The sequence below is a fragment of the Vulpes vulpes genome, chromosome 16 (genome assembly GCF_048418805.1).
Source record: "Vulpes vulpes isolate BD-2025 chromosome 16, VulVul3, whole genome shotgun sequence".
Classification (NCBI taxonomy): domain Eukaryota; kingdom Metazoa; phylum Chordata; class Mammalia; order Carnivora; family Canidae; genus Vulpes; species Vulpes vulpes.
This window is the reverse complement of record NC_132795.1, coordinates 7,891,819-7,915,888: the sequence shown is the minus strand read 5'-3', so window position 1 is coordinate 7,915,888 and position 24,070 is coordinate 7,891,819. Positions and strand designations below refer to the sequence as shown.

Sequence of the window (24,070 nt, the reverse complement as noted above, 5' to 3'; positions counted from 1 at the left end):
AAATCTGGCCACCTTACAGAAATCGAGTATGGAACTCCACCCTAGCCATAATCACCTGATTTGGTTTAGGGTCCTGTGTACCAACAAAGGCCATGTGATTAAATAACATGACTGAAAAGTGCAATGAAACAATAAAACCATGCTGTTCTTGATTCACACTGCAGTCAATCCCGGATAAAGACTGCCGTGAGTGTGCAAGTCACAGAGCCAGAAAGTGCAGGGAAAATGGGCTGGTGGCAATGGGAGCACTCATCTCCATCAGCCAACCAGACTGTGTGAAAAGGACACCAAGTGTTACAATTTTCCAAAGTATAAAAGAAAGCAATTGGAATCGATGTTAGAAATATACATTACCTCCTCAGGCACTCCAATTCGCTTAGCTGGGATTTTCTCAAAGTACCCTGCAAACACGTTTTCTGCCAAAGGACCATAGTTGTCAACAGCACTCGGGGAATAAATGGTTCCCTATGTTTGAGAATAAAACAAGAATAAAGTACATAAAACAGAATAAAAATAAAACAGAATAAAGTACATAAAACTAAATTTTATTTTATTTTATTTTTTTAAAGATTTTATTTATTCATGAGAGACACAGAGATAGAGGGAGAGACACAGGCAGAGGGATAAGCAGTCTCCCCACAGGGAGCACAATGTGGAACTTGATCCCAGGACCCCAGGATCACGAACTGAGCCTAAGGTGGATGCTCAACCACTGAGCCACCCAGGTGGTACCCCCATAAAACTAAATTTTAAAGTCACAAAGACATCAAGGAGGTCATTGACCAATGCCAGAAAGTAAGTGGCTTAAGTTTAATAGAAAAATCAACATTTCTAATATTAATTTTTCTCAGTATCATCGAAGTACCATTAACCATAATTATAAATGGATTATCTGATGAACTCATTTTGTGACTTCCTCTCCCTTAATGACCAGCCAAGCCCTAGATTTTTCATGAAAAGACAGGTTTTCTAAAAACATAATTAAATGAATAGATCAGAGAGGCACTCCGGTGGGGTTAGGGAGATAGGGAAGTATTCTATCTTCCACCAGGCTTCTCTGTTTTATAACAGAAGCCTGGGCTGTTGTTATGGGAGACTTAGAAAAGTCAATGTTTTCATGGGTTTTTCACTATGGTGAAATCACAGAGAAAACATCTGAATCCAATATAAAGGAACTAAAATTTAAATTTGGGGGGAATTCTTTTATTTAGCTTTTACTAGTTTTCTAGGGTTTATAAAGTCAAGAAAATTACAACTGTGTAACACATGAAAAAGCTATTTGTTACTGACTCATAAGTACAGCAGAGGTTATGGGGTGGAAGAGAGGGAACAGAAGGAATGAAAGGAAGATGGGAGAATTTGGTGGCATGAATTATTCCAAATAATAATGGGTAATATACTGGTTTCCAATCAAACAATTTGGAACTTTCTATTTAAAGAGTATGAGGGGCGCCCAGGTGGTTCAGTCAGTTAAGCATCTGACTTTTGATTTCAGCTCAGGTCATGATCTCAGGGGGTGAGACTGAGCCCCACATAAGGGTCTACACTCAGCAGGGAGTCTGCTTGTCCCTCTCCCTCGGTCTCTCCCCCTCCCTTCTTCTCCCTCTGCCCCTCCCACCCCTCAAAATAAAAATAAAATAAAATAAAGAGGATGAAATCTAGAAATATTGAGGTTTAGACAAAATGCCTCTAGAGAACAAACGTGACTTTAGTAACACTAACATACCATTAAACGTTTTCAAGAAATGCACTTTTGGGGGCCAGTATTCCAAGATATAACACAAAGAATGGAACTGTAATAATTTTTTTTTTCCTAGAAATACATGAGTGTAGTGTGGGTAAGGTCAGGTCAGCTGTGAGGTACTGAAGGGAAATGAAGTTTCTGGTGGCAAGTCTGCAATCTGTTAGAGATGAGATTTCTCCAGTGACTTGCTTAGTTCTCACCGAGTAGCATGGGTAACAATAATAACAATATCCGCAGATACTATATAGAGAGACCTGTAGATAATACCCACAGATGTTATTATAGTTTCAGATACAGGGATGACTACTATCTTAGCAATAACCAAAAAACATCACAGAGAAGTGGATATGAGCTGAGTTTTGCAGGATGAATGAGATGTTTCACGTGACCTCTCTCCTGGAGTACATGGCCAATATGCAATACCCAAGGAGGCTTAAGCTATATCTTGTTTCACAAAAAATGAAATTGAACATATCATGATTTGAACGTATTATGATTTTTTCCTCTACAATTTACAGTATGTCGCCGAGACATTTTCTCTTGACTTCTAATCAATCTTTAACTTGAACTAGACTTTGGTTTTTTTCTCTCTCCCCTAATGAAGCACTAATGATATACTGAGAAATAACAAAATAATCTGTCAAAATTCGTTCTTTAAATCAGTGGTTCTCAATCTTCACTGTACATTTAAATTTCCTAGGTGGCTTTTAAAAATACCAATGCGTAGGGACACCTGGGTGCCTCAGCGGTAGCGTGTCTGCCTTTGGCTCTGGGCATGATCCTGGGGTTCCGGGATCAAGTCCCACATCAGGCTCCTTGCAAGGAACCTGCTTCTTTCTCTGCCTGTGTCTCTACCTCTCTCTGTCTCTCATGAATGAATGAATGAATGAATAAATAAATAATCTTTTAAAAAAATAAAAAATACTAAAAAATAAAAATACCAATGCCTAGATTCCATAGTTTGGAGTCAGGCTTACATATCAATATTTTTTAAGCATTTCATAGATAATTCTAATATATTGACAAGATCTAGAATCATTGGCTTAGTGCTCACTTCAGCAGCACATATACTAAAAAAAAAAAAAAAAAAAAGAATCATTGGCTAAATGTAAACTTGACAGTCTGGTTGTAAATCACAGAAATCACAGAATACCTCTTTCCAATTTTATCTATTTTTATTTTATTTTATTTTTTAAATTTTTTTAAAAGATTTTATTTATTTATTCATGAGCAACAGAGAGAGAGAGACAGAGAGAGAGGCAGAGACACAGGCAGAGGGAGAAGCAGGCTCCCTGCAGGGAGCCCGACATGGGACTCGATCCCGGGTCTCCAGGTTCACGCCCTGGGCTGCAGGCGGCGCCAAACCGCTGCGCCACAGGGGCTGCCCTAATTTTATCTATTTTTAAAAGCCAATCTTTTCTATTATACACGTGTATTAACAAATACCCCCATTGACAACACAAAGGGAATCCTCAGAAGAGCACAATTTGTCAACGGCTTTTGTATGGAAGTTTACCTACAGGGGCAACACAGTTGATCCTTATTCCACTGCTGGCCCATTCCACAGCTAAGGATTTGGTGAGGTTGTAAACCCCTGCTCTGGCAGCTCCACTATGCCTTAAAAGACAAAACATAAAATTACAATCGGCTTCCATCAAATGTTTTTCTCGTTAACTAAATGAACAGGTTTGTCAGTGACCTACCAGAGCCCCACCAATATATTCTTGTTGAGTCTGTCTTTTGGATTCTTGAACAATGGGAAAGAAGTGGATGCTTCGATGCTAAAGCCAAAACACAGCTATCCGACAGTTGAACAAATCTTACATTACAGGCACACATTAGATCCTCCAAAATACTATGACCATAAGAAATATTCCGAAAACCTTTTTATGATGTAGAGAAACTATCAAATTGGTAATCTTGAGGGTTACAAGTGTGGTTATTTTTAAAATGAATTATTTAGACGATAGGGATAAATTTGTATATGAGGCTAAAAACAGTATTGATAGAATTTCTAGACACCCTAACATTTAATTAAATTTTAACATACTTCCAGATAGGAAGTTCAACATATTTAAGTTTTCATCTCTATGGGGTCTTATGCATAAGGTACAGATACACCGTGGCTTAGAACTTATTACGAGGTCCTTAGAAGCAAGTATGCGAGATCTGGGGGTGTATCCACTTCTCACTAGAGAAGACTTAGAGAGCCCAACCTTCCTGAAGAAACCCATCACTGTCCCAGTGTTGGCTGCAACAACCCTCGTGGGGCTCCAGGCAGAAGCCAATTACTTTGTCAGAATTCTCCAAGCAATCCCACCACCATCAGATGTGGCCACAACTTCTGTTGCTATTGCCATTAAGCAGTCCTGGGTCAATCTACAGGATATGCTCCCTTGCCCTGCCTACCGCCACCAATACTAAGAGGGGCCCTAACGCAACACTCAGCTGGGTAGAATAATTGAAATTGCCAGGCTTCTCCATAATACCAGGAGCAAGAGGCAGGGGCAGGACCAGACATGCTTATGTAGAAGTACAATCAAGTCCTGACCCTTTTCTGGGAGGAAGACCTAGAGTCATTTGTCCCCTTGCACTCAGGCCCCTGATCACCAGGGCCACCACATGAAGTCCTGCCTCTCATCATAGGAAAAGGCTAAACAGTCACATGAGGCTGAAGAAGCAAGTGGCAGATGTTCCGAAACTGGTAGCTGCCCAAGAGAGAAAGCCACTAGAACTGAGAGACAGAGCTGGAAAACCAGAGACTGGAATTATTGAATTTCAGCATCTGAATTAGTTTGTAGCACATGAGCAAGAGGCAGTTGAAGGGCAACAGAATAAGCCTCTCCAAAATATGACAGGAGCTCAGGACATGCCACTCAAAATATGCTGCTTTGATACATCATGTTGACTGTAGGCATTTGAAAAACAGCAAATGCAGGGAGACACTTTCTCTGAACTCCCCTTATCTCCCTAAAGATAGCCTGGGTTCCTTCAAAAGCAACCTCATTGCCATAAATCCCCTCCCCAAGAGTTTCATCAACCAGGGAAGATGGTCTCTGGTCACAGGTATAAAGACTAGCAGTCGACTCCACACCCACACACAGTCTGTCACAAATTACCAGACTTCCCATCTATTCTTCCAAGGGCCCAGGCATCTTTCCTAAAAATTACTTTTTTTTTTCTCTACAAGGCTCCCATTTCCCATTCCCTTTCCTTCTAAGATAATGGTTCAGTCTGTAGTCTAAGCTACTCAGGGAGGCTACTTGTTTTCCCCTGGGTATCTCCCATCACATATACATGATGTATGTGTGTGTGTGTGTGTGTGTGTGTGTGTGTGTGTGTGTGATCAAAGTTGTTTTTGTCTTGTTAATTTGTTTTTTATTACAGGGGTCTCAATAAGAACTCAGAATGGTAGAGGGATAATTCCTTTTCTTCCCCTACACAGTGTTCTCAAGCTTCACAGATGAAGAGAAGGCACTCAGTAGAAACTGAGCACAAACATAACAGCATTTTCAGACTCTGTTTCCATACTCAAAGATCTACTAGAGAAGGTAGCAGAGAAGGGGGTGATGTCGGAAGTGAAGTGACTGATGATGTCAAAAGCATGTGCAACAGGTGTGAAAACCTGAGGCCCCCTACTCTATACCCGTTCCAGTTAAGGAAAGAAGGATGCAGTCTTCCTCCATGGTATTCAGTTCTGCAGAGAGTTATACTGAGAACTCGAAGAAGTTACTCTGGATCCCAAAACAGCACATCCTAATCTACTTATCTCTGGGGATAAAACAAACAAACAAACAAACAAGCAAAACCCAAAAACCCAAAGAACAAAACAACAACAACAAAAACCTATGACATTTGTGAAGAAAAAAGTGAAGAGTTCATTCAAATCCAGAGAGACTTACAGCTCATCCAGTACTGTGTTCTGAAGGACTTGATACTGGTGGCATCCCTGGGAGGTCCAGGTGGATAAGAAGCCTGAATGGACCATGGGGGTTTTGTAAAGACTCCCTTTCCAGGAAGGGAGAGTGGTCCCTATCAGGACAAATTCAGCTGGGCAGTGACATGTCACATGAAGTGCTGCTGGCCCAGTCACTCTTCTTCTAAAGGAAAAGCCCAGAGGGACTGACATTTATTTGAACTATGAGTTGAGTGAGATTATATGTTACCATTTCCATGACAGGTCTCACATCCATTCTTTCAATGACCAATTTTCTGAAGTACGAAGGTCTTATTTCTGTATCAGATATGATTTAAAACCTCTCACAATCTGTGTGGGAACATATTATAAGTGATAAACTGTCTTGAAGTCTGTCACACTGCTTCATTTTCTTCCTCTAATTTATAAATAGGAGGCAGAGGGATGTACAACTCTCAGTGAATATAGCACTAACGAATGTTTTCAACGCTTCTACTACTTAAACACATAAAACCATACAGTATACGCTCTTTTTCATCTGGCTTCTTTCACTCAGAATAATTATTTTGAGATCCATCCAGGTTGTTGCATGAGTTAATAGCTCATTCCCTCTTACTGCCAAGTGTAGTCTGTTATGTAGACATACTACAGAGCTTAGTCATGCGCCGAGTGATGGGCGTTTGGTTTACATACTCTCTGTCCATGGGAGATGTGAGTTGCTTTTTTTTGGCTTATCTTTTGCCCTTGTAATTATTGACAATGACCCAAAAGATCAACAGCAGACTAAACTCCCCTGTGTCAGGATCCCTGGGTGGCACAGCGGTTTAGCGCGTGCCTTTGGCCCAGGGCACAATCCTGGAGACCCGGGATCGAATCCCAAGTCAGGCTCCCGGTGCATGGAGCCTGCTTCTCCCTCTGCCTGTGTCTCTGCCTCTCTCTCTCTCTGTGTGTGACTATCATAAATAAAAATAAATAAATAAATAAAGGGGGATACTCCCTAACATTAAAAAAAAAAAAAAAACTCCCCTGTGTCAATGTAATGGAAAATAAGACCAGTCTCAGACAACATTAAGAAAAATATGCCAGGACAGCAATACGATTCAAACACATACAGAAGACATCCAGATAGCTTTTCAATAAATCAAAAGATGCTCCATGAGAATCCCATTTCTTGCCCATCAGAGTTGTTTAGAAGTTGATGACACACACTTTGGGTCAGGCTGTGGGGAACACACACACTCATACTGTGCTGGTGGGGGAGCAAGATGGAAAGAAATTTGGAAATACCTAAAAGTATGCATTTATCTTTCACCTGCACCCAGCAATCCAACTTCCAGGATGTACCCTGAAGATATAACTCCACCAATATGAAACAAATATGTACAGTGTTATTCACTGCAGAATTACTCGTAATGCAAAATGTAGAAACAATACAAGATTTCTATTAAGTTTGAGATCTTACATGCCATTTGAAAAGAAAAATTTGAAAAGAAATCTGTAGACCTGTAATAGTGGTATACCAAAAAATTTAATAATAATAATAATGATAATAATAAATACAGAGAGAAAGGGAGAAGGGCTATTTCAGAAAAGTCTTTTTTATGAAAGAATATCAGCTAATAAATATAGAAATAATCATGACATCAGAAAAATCAACATTTTCTCACCCCTGATATAAGTGATTCAGGTAAGAATCAACAATGGTTGCAAAAATCATGATGGCAAACAGAATATTCATCACCCTGCAGATCATGGATTATATACTACTAATAAAGAAATTCAGGTCACTGTCTTACTTGGTTAAACAAGTTATTTCTGGGATAAGAAGGTAAAGTATTCAACTTTGTATCTTACAGAGTTATATATATATATATATAAACTAGCATGCTTTGATTTTATAATACTAAAATAGGCCTATTTCATAAAAAGAAATATTCTATGTTGGAAAATAAAAAAAAAATCCTTAATTAAAAAAAATGGAAGGAATCAGAATTTACTAAAGATATGAAAGAAATCAGCAAAACGATTTATTTGTAAACCAGACTTTTTAACTACTAAACGTGTGGTGTTCAAGTAGCTTCCTGGCACACTGTTTTTCTCTGTGGTCTAGGTGGATGCCCTTTTAGGTTATTATGAAAGAATCGACTGAGCCAGTAGGCTAAATTATTTCACTGATTGACTTTTTTTTTCTTTTTTAATCCATTTCCAAATTCCACATCAGAATAAGAGTCAAATATGTCAAACTCCATTATGGAGTAACAATTTAGCAGTTCTGTCTAAAACTGAATAGGTATATTCACAGTATTCAAATCTAAATCAATCGAAATTAGTTTCATTTCCACACATTAACAAAAAAGATATCTCCAGGCAATGATGACCAGTTTAGTGACATCTGGATTAGGATTACTGGATAAAATATAGGACATTCCATTAAATTTGAATTTCAAATAAAAACAAAAAAAAATTTTAACATAAGTATGCTCCATGTAATATTTGGGGTAGACTTAAAATAAAAAATTTAATGGGGTGTCCTGATTTTCTTTTCATGGTAGACCTGGGAAGTCTAATAAGGATGGGAATACCTTGGAAGTATATTTTTAAAGTTCAAATAAAGGGCAATGCTAAGTATTAAGATCAAAACTCATTAAAGAATTAAGGATTATGACTTAAGAAATTTTCTCCACCCTCCTCCTCCTCATTCACAGGACAAAACCCAAAGACATAGGAAAAAATAAATATACATTAAGTATGCTTACGTAAATCCTGGATATCCATTTCTAATAAGGATAATAATATTGACAATAGATCCTCCATGCTCTTTCATCCAGGAGTTGTAAACTGCAGGAAACAGAACAATGACAATCACATGAAATAGTGTCCTCTTTTCTCATCCACTATCCCAGCACATTGCTTGGTATTTTAATATTTTTAATTTAAATTTCCTTTAAAAGAAAAAAAAAGGATTTTATTTATTTATTCATGAGGGACAGAGAGAGAGAGAGGCGGAGACACAGGCAGAAGGAAAAAAAGGCTCCAGGCTGGGAGCCCAAAGCAGGACTTACCCAGGACCTCAGGATCACGCCCTGGGCCAAAGACAGACACTCAACCACTGAGCCACCCAGGTGCCCCTACATTTCCCTTTTTTTATAAAAAGCCCGATTGAAAATAATTTATATATCACAAAATTCATTCATTTTATGTGTATAATTTAATCACTTTTAATAGAGTCATGCAACCACCATTACAATCCAGTTTTAGAACATTTCCATCACCCCCAAAAAGTTCCTTTGTGTCTATCTGCAGCCCAAGCCATCCCTAAGCAAACCTTCGTATACCTTCTGTTTACATAAATTTGGCTTTTCTGAACATTTCATATAAATGAAATCACACAATATGTGGTCTTCTGTGTCTGGTTTCTTTCACTTAATGTTTGTGAAAAAATTTTAAAGAAGAATAATGTTTGTGAAGTTCATCAATGTGGTAACATGTATCCATAGTTAACTTTTTATTGTAAATAGTATTCCAGTGAATAGATATGCCATATTTCATTTATCCATTCCTCAGCTGATGAACATTTGGTTTCCACTGTTGGGTGATTATAAATACAAATCTTTGTGAGGACATGTTTTTATTGCTCTTTCGTAGACACTTAAGGGTGGAACCGCTAGGGCATATGGTAACTGTATGTTTAACTTTTAAGAAACTGCTGAACTATTTTTCGGTGTTTCTACTATTTTCTATTCCTACCAGAAATGCAAGAAGGTTCCGGGTTCTCCATACTATTATTGTCTGACTTCTTGATTATAGTCACTCTAATGGCTTGAAGTGATATTTCACTGAGACTTTTTCTTAAAAGATTTTATTTGAGAGAGAGAGAGAGAGAGAGAGAGAGAGAGAGAGCCATGTGTGCAAGAGCAAAAGGGATACAGGGAGAGGGAGAAGCACGGTCCCCGCTGAGCAGGGAGCCCTACACCGGGCTCAATCCCAAGACCCATGGATCATGACCTGAGCTAGAGGTAGACACTTAACTGACTGAGCCATCCAGGCACCCCCCACTGAGGTTTTGATTTGCATTTCCCTCATGACTAACAGTGTGGAGAATCTTCTGATGTACTTATTAGCCATTCATATATATACTTTGGTAAAATATCTATTCAGGGACCCCTGGGTGGCTCAGCGGTTGAGCGTCTACCTTTGGCTCAGGGCATGATCTTGTGGTCCTGGGATTGAGTCCCACATCAGGCTCCCTGCATGAAGCCTGCTTCTCCTTCCACTGCCTATGTCTCTGCCTCTCTCTCTCTCTCTCTCTCTCTCTCTCTGTCTCTCATGAATAAATAAATAAAATCTTTTAAAAAATCCAAATCTTTTGCCCATTTCTTAATTGATTTGTTTTCTTAATATTGAATTATAAGAGTTCTTTTTATACTCTGGATTTGAGTCCTTTATCAGATATGTGATTTGGGAATCTTTTCTCCCAGTCTATGGCTTATCTTTTCATTTTCTTAATGTTGTCTTTTGAAGCACAAACATATTTAATTTTGATTAAGTCCAATTTATCAATTTTTTTCTTTACTTTGGTATTTTGTGGTGTATCTCAGGACTCTTTGCCTGAGCCAAGGTCGTAAAGATTTTGTCCTTTGTTTGCTTCTAAAAGTTATACAATTTTACTTTTTGCATTTAGGTCCATGGTCCATTTTGTACTTTTGGTTAACTTTTATTTATGGTGTGAGGTAAGGGTCTTTTTGCACGTGGATAGCCAATGTCCCAGAACCATCTGCTGAAAACACTATCATTTCCCCATAGAAGTGGCCTGGTCCCTTTGGCAAAAATCATAAATAAAAGAGTTTGACTTTTATTTCTGGACTGACAAATTTGTGCCAATGATCTATACATCTACCCTTATGACAGTACCATACTGTCTTGAAATCAAGAAGTATTAAGTCCTCCAACTTTCCTCTTTTGCAAAACTGTTTTGGCTATGAGTCCACTGCATTTGCACATATATTTGGGATCTGCTTGTCAATTTCTGCAAAAGTAATAGGAACTGCACTGAACCTACAGATCAATTTGGAAAGAACTACCATCTTAACCATATCAAGCCTTCCAATTCATAAATATCAAATGTGTTTCTATTCATTTCGATCTTTCATTTCTGTCAGCAATGTCTTGTAGTTTAGATATGGGTCTTATCCTTCTTTTGTTAATTTAATTCTTTAGGTATTTTCTTTTCTTTTCTTTTTCTTTGGGGAGAGAGAGAGTGGGAGTGGGAGGGAGAGGGGGAGAGAGAGAATCTTAAGCAGGCTCCATGCCCAGCACAGAGCCCCACACCCACACAAGACTCGATGTCACGACCCTGAGCTCATGACCTGAGCTGAAATCGAGAGTCGGATGCTGAACTGACTGAGTTACCCAGGCATCCCTCATTCTTTAAGTATTTTATCCTTTTTCAAATAGGATACTTGATATTTAGTCATCAACTCTATTCATACGAATCAAGGCAATGCCAGATATGTACCCTCAAGACTCCCTTCAATAGAAATCTAATTTTTAGAATATAAAGGCCAGAGAACAATGTAAGACCCATTCCTATTAAAGGCTTGGGCAAAAATAAGAATGCTTTCCTATTATTAGTTATTCCTTTCCAGTGAATTCTTACCAATACATAATATATGACCAAAAAAAAAGGAGGTAAAGCCACTAGAAAAGAAGACATAAAGTATAGTATTTCTGAACTCTATGAGAATTCTTTCTTATTATTTTCACATTGTTGAAATGGGGATATATCTCATAGTTGGTGGCTTCTTAAGATTCAAATGTACGTTCTTAGGGATATACTTAGGGATATACTGTACTTTCTTAGGGTTATATAAAATGATCGTGCACTTTACAATTGACTGTATCTTTGACAATGAAACACAGCATTTATTTTTGGACAACATGGTTGTGTTTCTAAAACACTCAAAAGACTAATTTTAAAAACTATTAGATACAACCACAAATTACTAGATATAGCTACAAGATCAACTTGAGAAAATAATTCTTCCAGAAACCAACAGTAATCCAGTCGAAAAATAATTGGGGAAAAAAGCCCATTCAAGGGGCACCTAGGTGGCTCAGTGGTTGAATGTCTGCCTTCAGCTCAGGTTGTGACCCTTGGGTCCTGGGATCGAGTCCCTCATCGAGCTCCCCACAGGGAGCCTGCTTCTCCATCTGCCTCTGTCTCCGCCTCTCTCTGTGTTTCTCATGAATAAATAATTAAAAAAAAAAAAGCCCACTCAAAAGTGCAGAAGTTATCAAAAATATCTGATGTAACCTTAATAAAAAAAATACAAAAGAGGCACCTGGGTGATTCAGTGGGTTAAGCATCTGACCCTTGATTTTTGGCTTGGGTCAATGAACTCAGGATCATGAGTCCAAGCCCTGTGTTGGGCTCTATGCCCAGCATGAAGCCTACTTAAAAAATAAAAAAAAAAGGGATTTAAATGTGATGCAAACATAAACCTTTGCCAAAAATTATAAAATAAGAATCCATTAATAGAAAGATGTGCCATGGGATCCCTGGGTGGCGCAGCAGTTTGGCGCCTGCCTTTGGCCCGGGGCCCGATCCTGGAGACCCGGGATCGACTCCCACGTCAGGCTCCCTGCATGGAGCCTGCTTCTCTCTCTGCCTGTGTCTCTGCCTCTCTCTCTGTCTCTCTGTGTGACTATCATGAATAAATAAAATCTTAAAAAAAAAAAAAAAAAAGAAAGATGTGCCATGATGGAGAGATGGTATTTCAACACATTAACTATTAAATTAAATTTTAATTAAATTAAATTAAATTAACTATTAAATTAAACATTAACAATCTTTCAAATTGTTGATAGGTTGAACACAATCCAATTAAATTCCCCACCAGGATTTTTGAGGAAAAAACCTTAATATAAAATTCATCTGGAAGAAGAAAAGGTCATGAATAGCCAAGAATAGTTTGGAAATTAAAATAAATAAAGTACTATGTGCCATATCAAATATCTAAAAACTTACTTAAAAAAAAAGAAAGGGGAATAAGTTTATTTAAATTACTCTACACACAAAAATAAATAAATAAATAAATAAATAAATAAATAAATAAATAAATAAATAAATTACTCTACACAGACTTTCTGGCTTCTGGTTAAAAAGTACTATATGTCAGAACTCTGAAATCAACTTTGTACTTTTGCCCTGATTCCTCCGGGGCTTTCATGGGAATATTTCTTCAAGATATGTGAGATAGTCATCAGATGCTGATCACAAGTCCATGTTATTACCTGTGCTTCTGGACAACTGGCTATAAATCAGTGGTTTCCATGAACCCTTTCTTGGATTTCATTAATTTACCATTGTGGCTCATAGAACTCATGAAACTAGTTTACACACTATATTGCAACTTATTAGAATGGATATAGAGTGATATGAATCAACAGGCAGATGATGAAATACACAGGGCAATGTCTTGAACATTGAAGCCGCTGTCTCTGTGGAGTCTGACTCTGGCAGAGTATCACGTGAAAGTGTTCTCCTTTACCATAAAGCCCTTTTGTGGCTTTATGGAGGCTTCATTCACTGTATTGATTGATTAAATCATTGGCACTGGTGACTGATTCAACCTTCAGCCCCCTCTCCTCCTGCCAGAAATCAGGAGGCGAGACTGGAAGTTCCAACTCTAATCGAGGTTGGTTCCCACCAACCAGCCTGCTGCCATCTTTAAGGGATTTCCAAAATTAACATTTAGGGGATTTCACCTCATTAACATAAACTCAGTTGTGGTGAACAGGATTTAGGAATAACAGACACCCATTTCGCCTAAGTGGCTCTGAAGTCATTTCAGGAATTATGACAAGAGATCAAATGATAACAAAAGACTGGGCAGCCCAGGTGGCTCAGCGGTTTGGCACCACCTTCAGCCCAGGGCGTGATCCTGGAGACCTAGGATCGAATCCCACATCGGGCTCCCTGCATGGAGCCTGCTTCTCCCTCTGCTTGTGTCTCTGCCTCTCTCTCTGTCTCTCATGAATAAATAAAAATCTTAAAAAAAAAAAAAAAAAAGATTCTCCCATCGCCCTTATTGCTCAGGAAATTCCAAGGGCCATGGGAACATGAATGAGGAACCGCAGACAAACTAAAACATATACTCATTACTAATCACAACACATCAGTCCCTAATGATTATGGACTTCTTATGTGAGGGAGAAACAAACTGTCTTATTTAATTTTCTGTTTTTGTGATGGTCTTGACACTGGAACAGCCAGCCACAACCAATAGGAAACTTTATACTGCTAGTGAGATAAAGCTGAAAGCTGGCAATGTCTGCAAGATTTTGACTTAGAGATATTAAAAATATAAAGCCTAATCTATAGTGGGGTGAAGACCCTTTGGGTTGGAATTATACTTCCTCTGTGGTTTTCATCATAAAAATGTCTTCAATAGCTTGTAACAAAACCCTTGAGTTACTCCACTTCAGGAACTGGATATCACCACCTATGAAACATAACTTTCAACTCAAAAGCTGCATGCCTGCTAATTAGTTTTAGTCGGAAAGAATGTGGACTCTGGCATAATCTCTGAAGATCTGAACAAGCCCTTACAATGGATTTAAAAGATTTGTTTCTTGGGGAACCTGGGTGGCTCGGCGGTTGAGTGTCTGCCTTCAGCTCAGGACATGATCCCGGGGTCCTAGGATCGAGTCCCACATCCCCTGGGATCGAGCTCCCTGCGAGGAGCCTGCTTCTCCCTCTGCCTATGTCTCTGCTTCTCTCTCCGTGTCTCTCATGAATAAATAAATAAAATCTTAAAAAAGAAAGACAAGAAAAAAGATTCGTTTCTTCAAAACAGAGTGTGAGAATTTTTTTTAACTTCAGGAACAACTTTGTAGCTATATCTTTGTACGGATTCTTAATGATTTTCTCATGATAAAGTCCTAGAAATAAAATTATAAGATTAAAGCATATCCATATTTTACAAATACTGTCAAATTACTACCCAAAAAATGCAACAAGTTACATTCCTGTGTTGTATGTGAGTACATGAGGGCAGTAAATGCTAATGACATGGAGTTTCTGAGCCCCTGACAATTCTCTTTCAAGATTATCTATGATCTTTAAATAAAGACACCTTGACTTTTTGGGTTATTGATCATACTTGCCTGCTTTGCACATGTAGAAGGTGCCTGTCAGGTTGGTTTCAATCACAGCATGCCATCCCTTTGCATTAATGTGTTCCGTAGAAGCCAAGAACTGGCCTCCTCCATTGTTTACCAAAAAATTGATTTTACCATAAATCTCTAAGGTGGATCTGACCAAATTATTCACCTAAAGAAAAATGTTAAAAGGAAACTGGTTAATAATCTAACTTGCTACTTGGACTGATAGCTTGCTCCAGGAGAGGAAAAGAACTTGCAGTCTGTTGCAGTCAATGGTAACTCGAAATGCCACAATATCTACAGATCATAAAGCTAAGTTGGTCATTTAGATGACAAGATTTATCCAAGAGCTGGGATCACTCCTAAATCCAAGCCTACCTGTATGAGTTTGTAAGCTGTAAACCTAGAATAATGAATAGTACTGAAATCAGGTTAAAATTAACATTAAGAAATGAATGAAAAGGGGCGCCTGTCTGGCTCAGTTGGTAGAACCTGTGACTCTTGATCTTGGAGTTGTGAGTTTGAGCCCCACGATGGGTGTAGAGATGCCTGATTACTTAAATAAAAAACCTTGGGATCTCTGGGTGGCCCAGTGGCTTAGCACCTGCCTCTGGCCCAGGGTGTGATCCTGGAGTCCCTCCCTCCTGTGTCTGGAGCCTGCTTCTCCCTCTGCCTGTGTCTCTGCCTCTCTTTCTCTCTCTCTGTGTTTCAAATAAATAAATAAATAAATAAATAAATAAATAAATAAAATCTTTTTAAAAAAATTAAATAAATAAAATCTTTAAAAAAATAAAATAAAGAAATGACTTAAAGGGCAAAAGGCACAAAAAGTAATCTCGCTGAGACCACATCCTTGCTTAGGTTCCTTATCTTGTTTCTTTCCATCTCTTCCTCTGGAGGTAATTTGCTCAATATATCATTAGCAAAAGAATCTCTTTCACAGGCTCTGCTTCCAGTCCACCTCATCTAAGACAGCTACCATAGGAACACCTGAACCACAGGGATAGGAACCACTATTGTAAATAAAATGAATGAACAAACAATATGGACATATTCACATTACCTCTTCTTCTTTGCGAATGTTGCATTTTATGGGAGTGACCTGAGACTGGTTGGTCGGGGGTAGGCTGGCCCTCAGTTCTTCTGCAGTAGATTTTAATCGATCAAAATTACGAGATGCAATGACCACATTACATCCTGAAAAGAAAACAATCAAAGAGTAAGTAAATATACTTTCTTTTTTTTTTTTTTTAAGTCAATTGAATTAGGAATTCTGGGGGTAGGGCCCAGCAGTTTCAGTTAGTCCTCCAGGTGATTCTGCTATCCATTAAAATATAAGCACTTTTGGCCTAGGAGATTTACAAGCCAGCAACAGAAGTTATTTTAATTATCCAGAGTGCATTATTCCCAGAAAGTCTTCTCCATCTTGTGTTAACTTGCATTCCTCCTTGCCAGCACATCTACTCTTCCCACACCAGCCAACTCCCAGGAATAAGTTCATATACTTCATCAGTTTCATTCTTCTGAAAAATATGTTTATAAAGTAAATATGCTTTCACTGGTTGTCCAAACTAAAAAAAAAGTCCCTCCCCCTGCTCTTTCTCTCTCAAATAAATAAAATCTTTTTAAAAAGAGCTGGGGGGGGGGGGGCGATCTGGGTGGCTCAATCGGTTTGATAAGTAACTGCCTCCTGCCTTCAGCTCAGGTCATGATCCTAGAGTCCTGGAATTGAGCCCTGCATGGGACTCCCTGCTCAGTGGGGAGTCTGCTTCTCCTTCTCCCTCTTCTCTTTCTATCTCTCTCCCTCCCCTGCTCCCTTTCTATCTCTCCCTCTCTCTCACTCACTCTTTCTCTCTCAAATAAATAAATAAAATCTTTTAAAAAATGTTTAGAAAGTGTTTCATGTGTGCCCATAAAAAAGATGAATCGAGGGATCCCTGGGTGGCTCAGTGGTTTAGCGTCTGTCTTCAGCCCAGGCCCTGATCCTGGAGACCTAGGATCGAGTCCCACGTCGGGCTCCCTGCATGGAGCCTGCTTCTCCCTCTGCCTGTGTCTCTGCCTCTCTGTTTCTCTCTGTGTCTCCCATAAATAAATAAATAAATAAATAAATAAATAAATAAATAAATAAATAAATAAATCTTTAAAAAAAAAAAAAAGATGAATCGAGACTTCTGGTTCTGGTTAAAATGGAACATCAATAAGTGAACTTACTCTCCAAACCTAAACAACTAAAAAACTGGACAAAGTATAATGCAGAATGGTTTTCAGGCACTGGGCATTGGGTAGCAAGACACAGTGATCTCTAGAGTAGAAGCAAATAATGCGAGCCCTAGGATCCTTCCATCTTGCTGCCTGGAGAGTTTCCCAGGTGCAGCACATGAAGGAGGAGGAACCCATTCAGACCCCAGGAAGGGACAAAGTTGAGTGTCCAGGGAGGCCAACACAGCACTGGGAATAGTCAGTGTTTCCACCCAGGCAAAATCTTTCAAGGGACATTGAGTCAAATAAAAGAGTATGGCCTCAGAAGTGAAGCAAAATTAACCCTAGATTAAAGGCCATTCAGGTCAACACTTAACATATAACAAGCCTCTCTTAAAGTATGAAACTGTTTCCAAGCAGCTGCATAAAATATAAACTTCACCTATAGCTCTTGAGTCCACAGATTACTACTGAACAACAGATGATCAGTGACTGATCATGTCACTTCTTTCTATGTCTGTGCATGGTTGGGCACTGGGTCTTCAATTCTCGCACAGACAGCAAAGAATACAATTGCATTGCCTCCATGTCTCCAAGTAATAAATCTATGATTGAAGGAGGCCTGGTCAGAAAAGATGAAAATACAACAAAAAAATAAAAATTGGTAACACTGGAAGTGAAATCAGAATTGAATGTAAGTGGAATTATAAAAGGCATAGTGGCCCTTGTGAGTGTTGACACCACCACCACTGTTTTCCTTAAGTAAAAATACTAAGCTATGACATCCTAAAATATCCATTCACCCTGTGGTGGGATCCTGAACCTGTTCATTGCTGCCAGAAGGTCCTCTCCTCGTTGTACACAACATCTTAGCTCATCCTAAAGGGAACCTTTCCTTCTTTTCATATACAAATAAATCAGAAATACTGGTCAAGGCAGCCTCAGATAGAAGGAGGAGCCTTGCAACTTCTGGACTTCCCAGAGGTATACAGTAGATTTAAATTGGATTATATTGATAATTTTCCTCCCTCTCTTCCACCAAGCTGAAGCTGGTAGTCCCTTTCTGTCACAGAAAAAGAATGATAAACTTGAGAGCAAAGACAAGGATCTGGTTTGAATTCAATTTGAATGGTCTTCCTTGATGGAATCAGGACTCCCTTTGTCTAACAGAATCTGTCCAATAGATTCCAGAGGGTTCCAGTTGTGTTCACTCTTTCTTACCTAGGTAAGGGCTTTTGGCATCCTCTCAGAAAAAAAAGAAGGATCAAAACCATTTGTGAAAGATGAAACAACAATCATCATTTTAAAAAGCATGCCTCAATATTCAGTTCATAAAACTAATAAAAACAATCTGCCACAGGATAAAGCTTGACGGGATCCCTGGGTGGCTCAGTGATTTAGCACCTGCCTTCAGCCCAGGGCGTCATCCTGGAGACCTGGGATCGAGTCCCATGTCAGGCTCCCTGCATGGAGCCTGCTTCTCCTTCTGCCTGTGTCTCTGCCCCTCTCTCTCTGTGTTTCTCATGAATCATCTTAAAAAAAAAAAAAAAAAAAAGGATAAAGCTTGACAATGCAAAAAAAAAAAATTTAAGATCTTATTTATTTATTCATGAGAGACACAGAGAGAGGCAGAGACATAGGCAGAGGGAGAAACAGACTCTATCCCAGGACCCTGGGATCATGCCCTGAGCAGAAGGCAGACACTCAACTGGTGAGCCACCTAGGTGTCCTGACAATGCAAACTTATCAATAAGAACAAAGTTCAATTATATGAAAATGCACAAAAGGTTCTGTAAAGTGGAGCCAGGATCTGACAACTGTGTTGGGAAGGTCATTCTGACCTTCACATAAAATGATCATTGATTCTGCTATTTTTACAGTTTTTCTGGAATGGGATAGAATTTGGTGTTGGGAGTGGAATGTTGGGTGATGAAGCCATGCTAGAGCCAGAATAAAAAATGTTCATTTCCATTTTTTTTTTCAGGTCGCCTGGCTGCCTCAGCTGGTAGAGTACATGACTCTTGATCTCAGGGTTGTTAGTTGGAACACCACCATGGGTAGAGATTACTTAAAAATAAAATCTTTTTTTAAGAAGATATATTTTTAACATACTTTTTTTAGTTCATACTACATGCGAATCATTAGAAACACAACGGTGAGTAAAGGCGATTTATGTGTTCCTGAAAAATATTTTTAAATGAAGACAGTTTAACCAAATCACTTACAGACAAAGTTGTTCCTGTTAACAATGTTACAAACTGCCTTCCCCTCTTTTTCTATGTATTTTTCATTAACAACCAATTTTGCATTGGAATATTTTGTTTAGAATCCTGCTTTGATTATACATTATACCTTTTCCCACCATAGTCTTCAATAGTAAGATGTTTCAATAGTAGTATTTTTCATTCTTACTGATTTAATGATTGCCTTTTAATGGATACTTAGTCATTTCCAATGTTTCACTATTCAACACTATAGCCTTTTATGCAAATCTGTGTTTGTCTCTGTTTCCTTCGAGTAAAACCCCCAAGAGAAGAATTACTAGTCACAGAGCCAGAACATTAATACTTTTTTAAATCTTTTTTTTTCCCAAATTGTCCTTTAGAAAACTTGCAATAGTTTAGAGTCTTGCCTGCCTTCTCACTCTCTCAACATTTACATTTCCCCCAATGTCTTAAAAGATTGTTTGCAAAACCGTGGCATCGTATTACTGTTTTATTTTGTATTTTATTCCAGGAGAGTTGATTATTTTCTCATACACTTATGACTTATTTTTAGCGCTCCATTTGGAACACTTGGTCCATATCATTAGCCTGCATTTCTCTGTATTAGCTCTTTTCCCTATTTATTTGTGTTAGATCTTTTCCCTATTTGTGGGAGCTCTCTATACATTTGTTGTACATTGTACATGTTTTTCTCCTTATGCCTTTAAACTTTATTTACATGACTTTTAAATTCAATAAGGATTTACATCTTCATAGAGGTAAACTTAGTCTATTTTCCCTTTTGCAATTTCTTGTTCAAGTGCTTACAAAGTCCTCCCTTCTCCCAAGTGAAGGTAGTATTACAGGAGAAGGGGCACCTGCATGGCACAGCGGTTTAGTGCTGCCCTTTGGCCCAGGGCATGACCCCGGAGTCCCTGCAGGGAGTCTCTGCCTTGTGTCTGTCTCTCTCTCTCTCTCTGTGTGTCTCTCAGGAATAAATAAATAAAATCTTTAAAAAAAAAAAAAAAAGAGGCCACGAAGATCATATACGATAGGAGTCTCTCGGTGTTACAACCTTTGACACTTAAGGGAGTGACATGAAGTCGTCTTGTGTTTCCTCATTAGGTGACACATGGGATGGATTCCTTGCAGACACATCTACGAATAACTCCAGGGCATGTTTCCGCAGGTCTACGGAGAACGACCTTCCCTACCTCCAGCAGGATCATCTCTGATGCTAACTGTTCCCGTGACTTTACAAATAGGGGCCTCACCATTCAACGCTTCCGCACACTTTCTAGGCAACTGCGGTCCGGGTCCCCCCGCGGTTTCCGCTTCGCGCACCTGCGCAGCCTCGGGGCTTTGCAAGTCGCGGTCGCCCAGGCCTGCCCCGCAGCCCCCTGGCTCCCGACCCCAGGGAACGCGGGTCCTCGATCTGGGCGGGGCCTGCGCACGTACCCAGATGCAGGAGCTCGGTGGCGATGGCCTTCCCGATGCCCGTGGCCCCGCCGGTGACGATGGCCACCTGGTGCAGCAGCAAGCCGGGAGCCAGGAAGCTCCTGCGGTCGACCCACGGCCTCATGTCGGCGGAGGACCTGGCTCGCTGCAGCGCGGAGCTCCCAGGTCCGCGGCCCGCGGGTGGGCGGGGCTAGAGGCCGCCGCGCGCACGTGACCGCAGGCCCCGCCCCCCGCCGCGCAGGCCCCGCCCCGCCTTGGCTCCGCCTCCGCCGCGCAGGCCCCGGCCCCGCCCTCGGCCCCGCCCCCCGCCGCGCAGGCCCCGCCCCGCCTTGGCTCCGCCTCCGCCGCGCAGGCCCCGCCCCGCCTTGGCTCCGCAGCCTCCCCGCGCTCGCGGCTGCTCCCGGGCGGCGGTGCCTGCTTGCCCGGGTCTGGGTCCTGCGCCGGACTTTGGCCCCGGCACGTGCAGGTGAGACGTCGCTGTTCCTTGCCGTTCGTTTCTGCTTTTGTGTTTACATTTCGGTGCCATTGCGGTGGCTGGAGGATGGGAAGCGGACAAAAAGCGGGCGCGTGCTCGATTTCCAAAAATCCCCGGTGCTCCCTCTAGCCCTCACGGTTAATTAAGATGAAGTCTCCGGGGGCACCTGGGGCAGGAGGCTGCAGCTCGGGAGCCGTGCTGCGCCCGCCCGGGAGAGATGCGCCGGCTGCCCTGGCTCCGGACCTGGGGCGGGAGGGGGAGCGGCAGCTTGGCCGAGGGAGGGGAGGAGATCTGGCCTCCGGATCCTTTCACCCTCCGGAAGGGATGCTGGGGTTCGGGGGTGGGGGTGGGGATGCAGTGGCAGTTATCCACAGCACCCAGATAATACATGGTTTTAAAAATAAACTGGAGCCCACTTCCACCTCCCCCCCTCCCCTTCCCCTTCCCCTTCCCCACCCCCCTCCCCAGCTCAGGAATGAAGGGAAGAGGCAACCTTTACCAGATTGGAGACCTAATCCATTTCAGCCCGGCTGCTGCATAAACTGATGAGTCCAGGGGTGTGTGCTTCCTGCAAGGACGCATGCGGCTCCAGGTGTGTGTGAGATCCTGTCTTCTAATTCATTCCCTGTGCAGGGAGGCCAGCAGCCTGAGCCTGGGGGCAGTTTCTCATCCACGGTTTAATGCCCAGTAATGGTGAGTTATTATTCAGATCCTCCTCCGTATTGTTCACCTTGCTTCATGCTGTCAGCCCCCCCAGAGTTAGCTTATACCTGGACTGGCCTAGTGAGACTTGGCCTAAGAATTTGGCAGATCTAGGGAATGCGTGTGGTGCTGTGGTCTTAACAATCCAGGGAAGATGCTATTTCTGTCTGCTGTGAGAGTACAGTATTTTCCCCCGACAAGGTATTAAAGTGATGTAAAAGCAACAAATGCCATCATTCTTTTGTTGGGCCCACCGACCAGCTAATTGTTCACAAAGTGAATTAAAAATGGTCTTGTTAAAGGTGAAAGCAGACATCACTTCCTCTCTGATCCTGTATCCCCGTGCCCTTCTCTGACCTTCTTTAAGAAATACTTGCCCAGGGGCACCTGGGTGGCTCAGTCAGTGAAGCATCTGACTCTTGATTTTGGCTCAGGTCATGATCTCTGCGTTGTGAGATCGAGCCCCACATTGGGCTCCGCACCAGGCACCCACCTGAGATTCTTTCTCTTCCTCTCCCTCTGCCCCTAACCACCCCACCCCCTAATCCCTGGGTTTTTTTTTCTCTCTCTAAGAAAAAAGAAAATTAAGAGAAGTACTTGCCCTTCTCTCTTTGTTGATGACAGATTCCAATCTACACTCATTAATGAAAGGGAGAAATCGATCTCTTTTGCCTTCTGCTTCCCAGTTGCTAGAGTGTGCTTTGATTCCAATGACAAAGTTTTTTTTTTTTTTTTTAACAGCAAGAGAGGGTTGTAGTCCAACCGCCGGGGGAGACGGCAGGGAGGGGGTGGGCAGGGGAGAAGGAGAGCCTTACCTCAGTCACATACTGCAGCATCGCCATCCGGGCCAGCTTCTCTTGAATCAACCCAAAGTTGTGAATTTTCTCCCCAAACTGGGTACGATTAGCAGCATGATTCACCTGGAAGAGGGAAAAAAAAAAAAAAAAAAAACCAGCAAGAGAAATAGTGACTCAGTTTTAAGGGATTTCTTATTCCAGAAAATTCCATAACCTTCTTTCTTAAGAGCAAAGAACACTTTAAATTTCTTTTAAAGATACTTTTAGCACAGATGTCACATAACATGGTTTGCTATCTGGTCTGGACCTGTGGATTCACGGAGCTCGGCCAGCGTGGGTCAGTGTGGGCCTGGCTCTACTGCAGCCTCGTATGGACAGCTGAGGGAACTGAGGGGTTCTGCAGTCCTCCAACGAAAAGGTGACTGGCCTGGCTTTAAGCCACTTATGCCCGCTAAGGATGACAAGGAGCCATTCCTTGGCTCAAGGAAGTTGCAATCTGATTAGAAAGCTCTCTTTCACAGTCCAGAGAGAGTCTGTGATTGACAGAGATGTTGGAGTCCCTCTGAGAGATCTGTTCAAATGAAAAGGCATCTTTGGCTCCATCATTTTAATTCTGGCTCCAGGTTGAGCCATCTCTTCCCACAGCATCCACAGCATCCCAAAGGATGCTCCTTTGGCGGAATCAAGTGCTACCCTGGGCTCTGCATCACTGCCCCCTTTGTCCCAGGAAAAAAGACGTCTCCTGGGCCACGATCGCTCCACACTCCCACTCTGTCACACCCTATTAGCACCAACTCCCTTCATCTTCTGAGATGCTCTGGCCCTCACCCATCTTCCCACCCCTCCCCCACCCCATCTGCCTGCTAGCTTCATTTTCTTCCTGCCTCAAAGCAGCTGCTGGCTCACACCTACAGGGGCCAGTGAGATCCTCCACATTGAGACTCACAGAATCTCAGTGCTAACAGAATGTCGGTGAGGCATCCAATCACCCCTCCACCCCCGCCTTGAAGCAAGAGCTGTCCTGAACTGAACCAGCTCCCACAAATAAGAGGCTAAGCTAGTTCCCGGTATTCTGCTAATATCTACTGAGTACTTACCATGTGGCAGGGACTGCTCTAGGCACGGTGGATACAGAAGAGTGGCCAGGACAGTTAGCTGCCCTTGCTTTTGTAGTGTTTTGATTCCAGCATGGAGGTATGATGGGAGAGAGAATAGGGGGTGGAAGGTGTACATGTGCCTGAGGTCAGCTAGTGAAGATCCCATTTTACAGCTCTTAACAATATGAAGATGCTCAAGCTCTTTGTAAGCCACTACCCTCACTACCAGGAACCATTTCCTGAGTAGACGGCCAGGTGCCTCCAGATGATGAACCAGTCCAGGTGGGAGAGCATTGACCAGGAAGATACTGCT

At 41.3% G+C, this 24,070-nt stretch overlaps 2 protein-coding genes across 4 annotated transcripts in view; one reads left to right on the top strand and one right to left on the bottom strand.

Annotated features, from left to right (window-relative positions):
• The window catches only part of PECR (peroxisomal trans-2-enoyl-CoA reductase), a 31,855-nt gene extending 10,928 nt beyond the window's left edge, over positions 1 to 20,927 (bottom strand). The window contains exons 1-6 of the mRNA XM_026002032.2: positions 20,687 to 20,927; positions 15,889 to 16,022; positions 14,829 to 14,994; positions 8,417 to 8,498; positions 3,265 to 3,361; positions 355 to 465 (exon numbers count right to left, since the gene is read on the bottom strand). Of these exons, the coding sequence (XP_025857817.2) occupies positions 355 to 465; positions 3,265 to 3,361; positions 8,417 to 8,498; positions 14,829 to 14,994; positions 15,889 to 16,022; positions 20,687 to 20,810 (714 nt within the window). The 5' untranslated portion in view covers positions 20,811 to 20,927. The remainder of the gene's footprint in view (positions 1 to 354; positions 466 to 3,264; positions 3,362 to 8,416; positions 8,499 to 14,828; positions 14,995 to 15,888; positions 16,023 to 20,686) is intronic.
• A 53-nt stretch (positions 20,928 to 20,980) lies between these two features.
• TMEM169 (transmembrane protein 169) overlaps positions 20,981 to 24,070 on the top strand; it is a 28,627-nt gene continuing 25,537 nt past the window's right edge. Inside the window, exons 1-2 of one of the 3 annotated variants that reach the window (XM_072741635.1) lie at positions 20,981 to 21,152; positions 21,630 to 21,753. The gene's annotated coding sequence lies outside the window, so the exon portion shown is untranslated. Of the gene's footprint in view, positions 21,153 to 21,629; positions 21,855 to 24,070 lie in introns of all 3 variants that reach the window. The other 2 variants (XM_072741636.1, XM_072741634.1) reach the window with 2 other exon arrangements.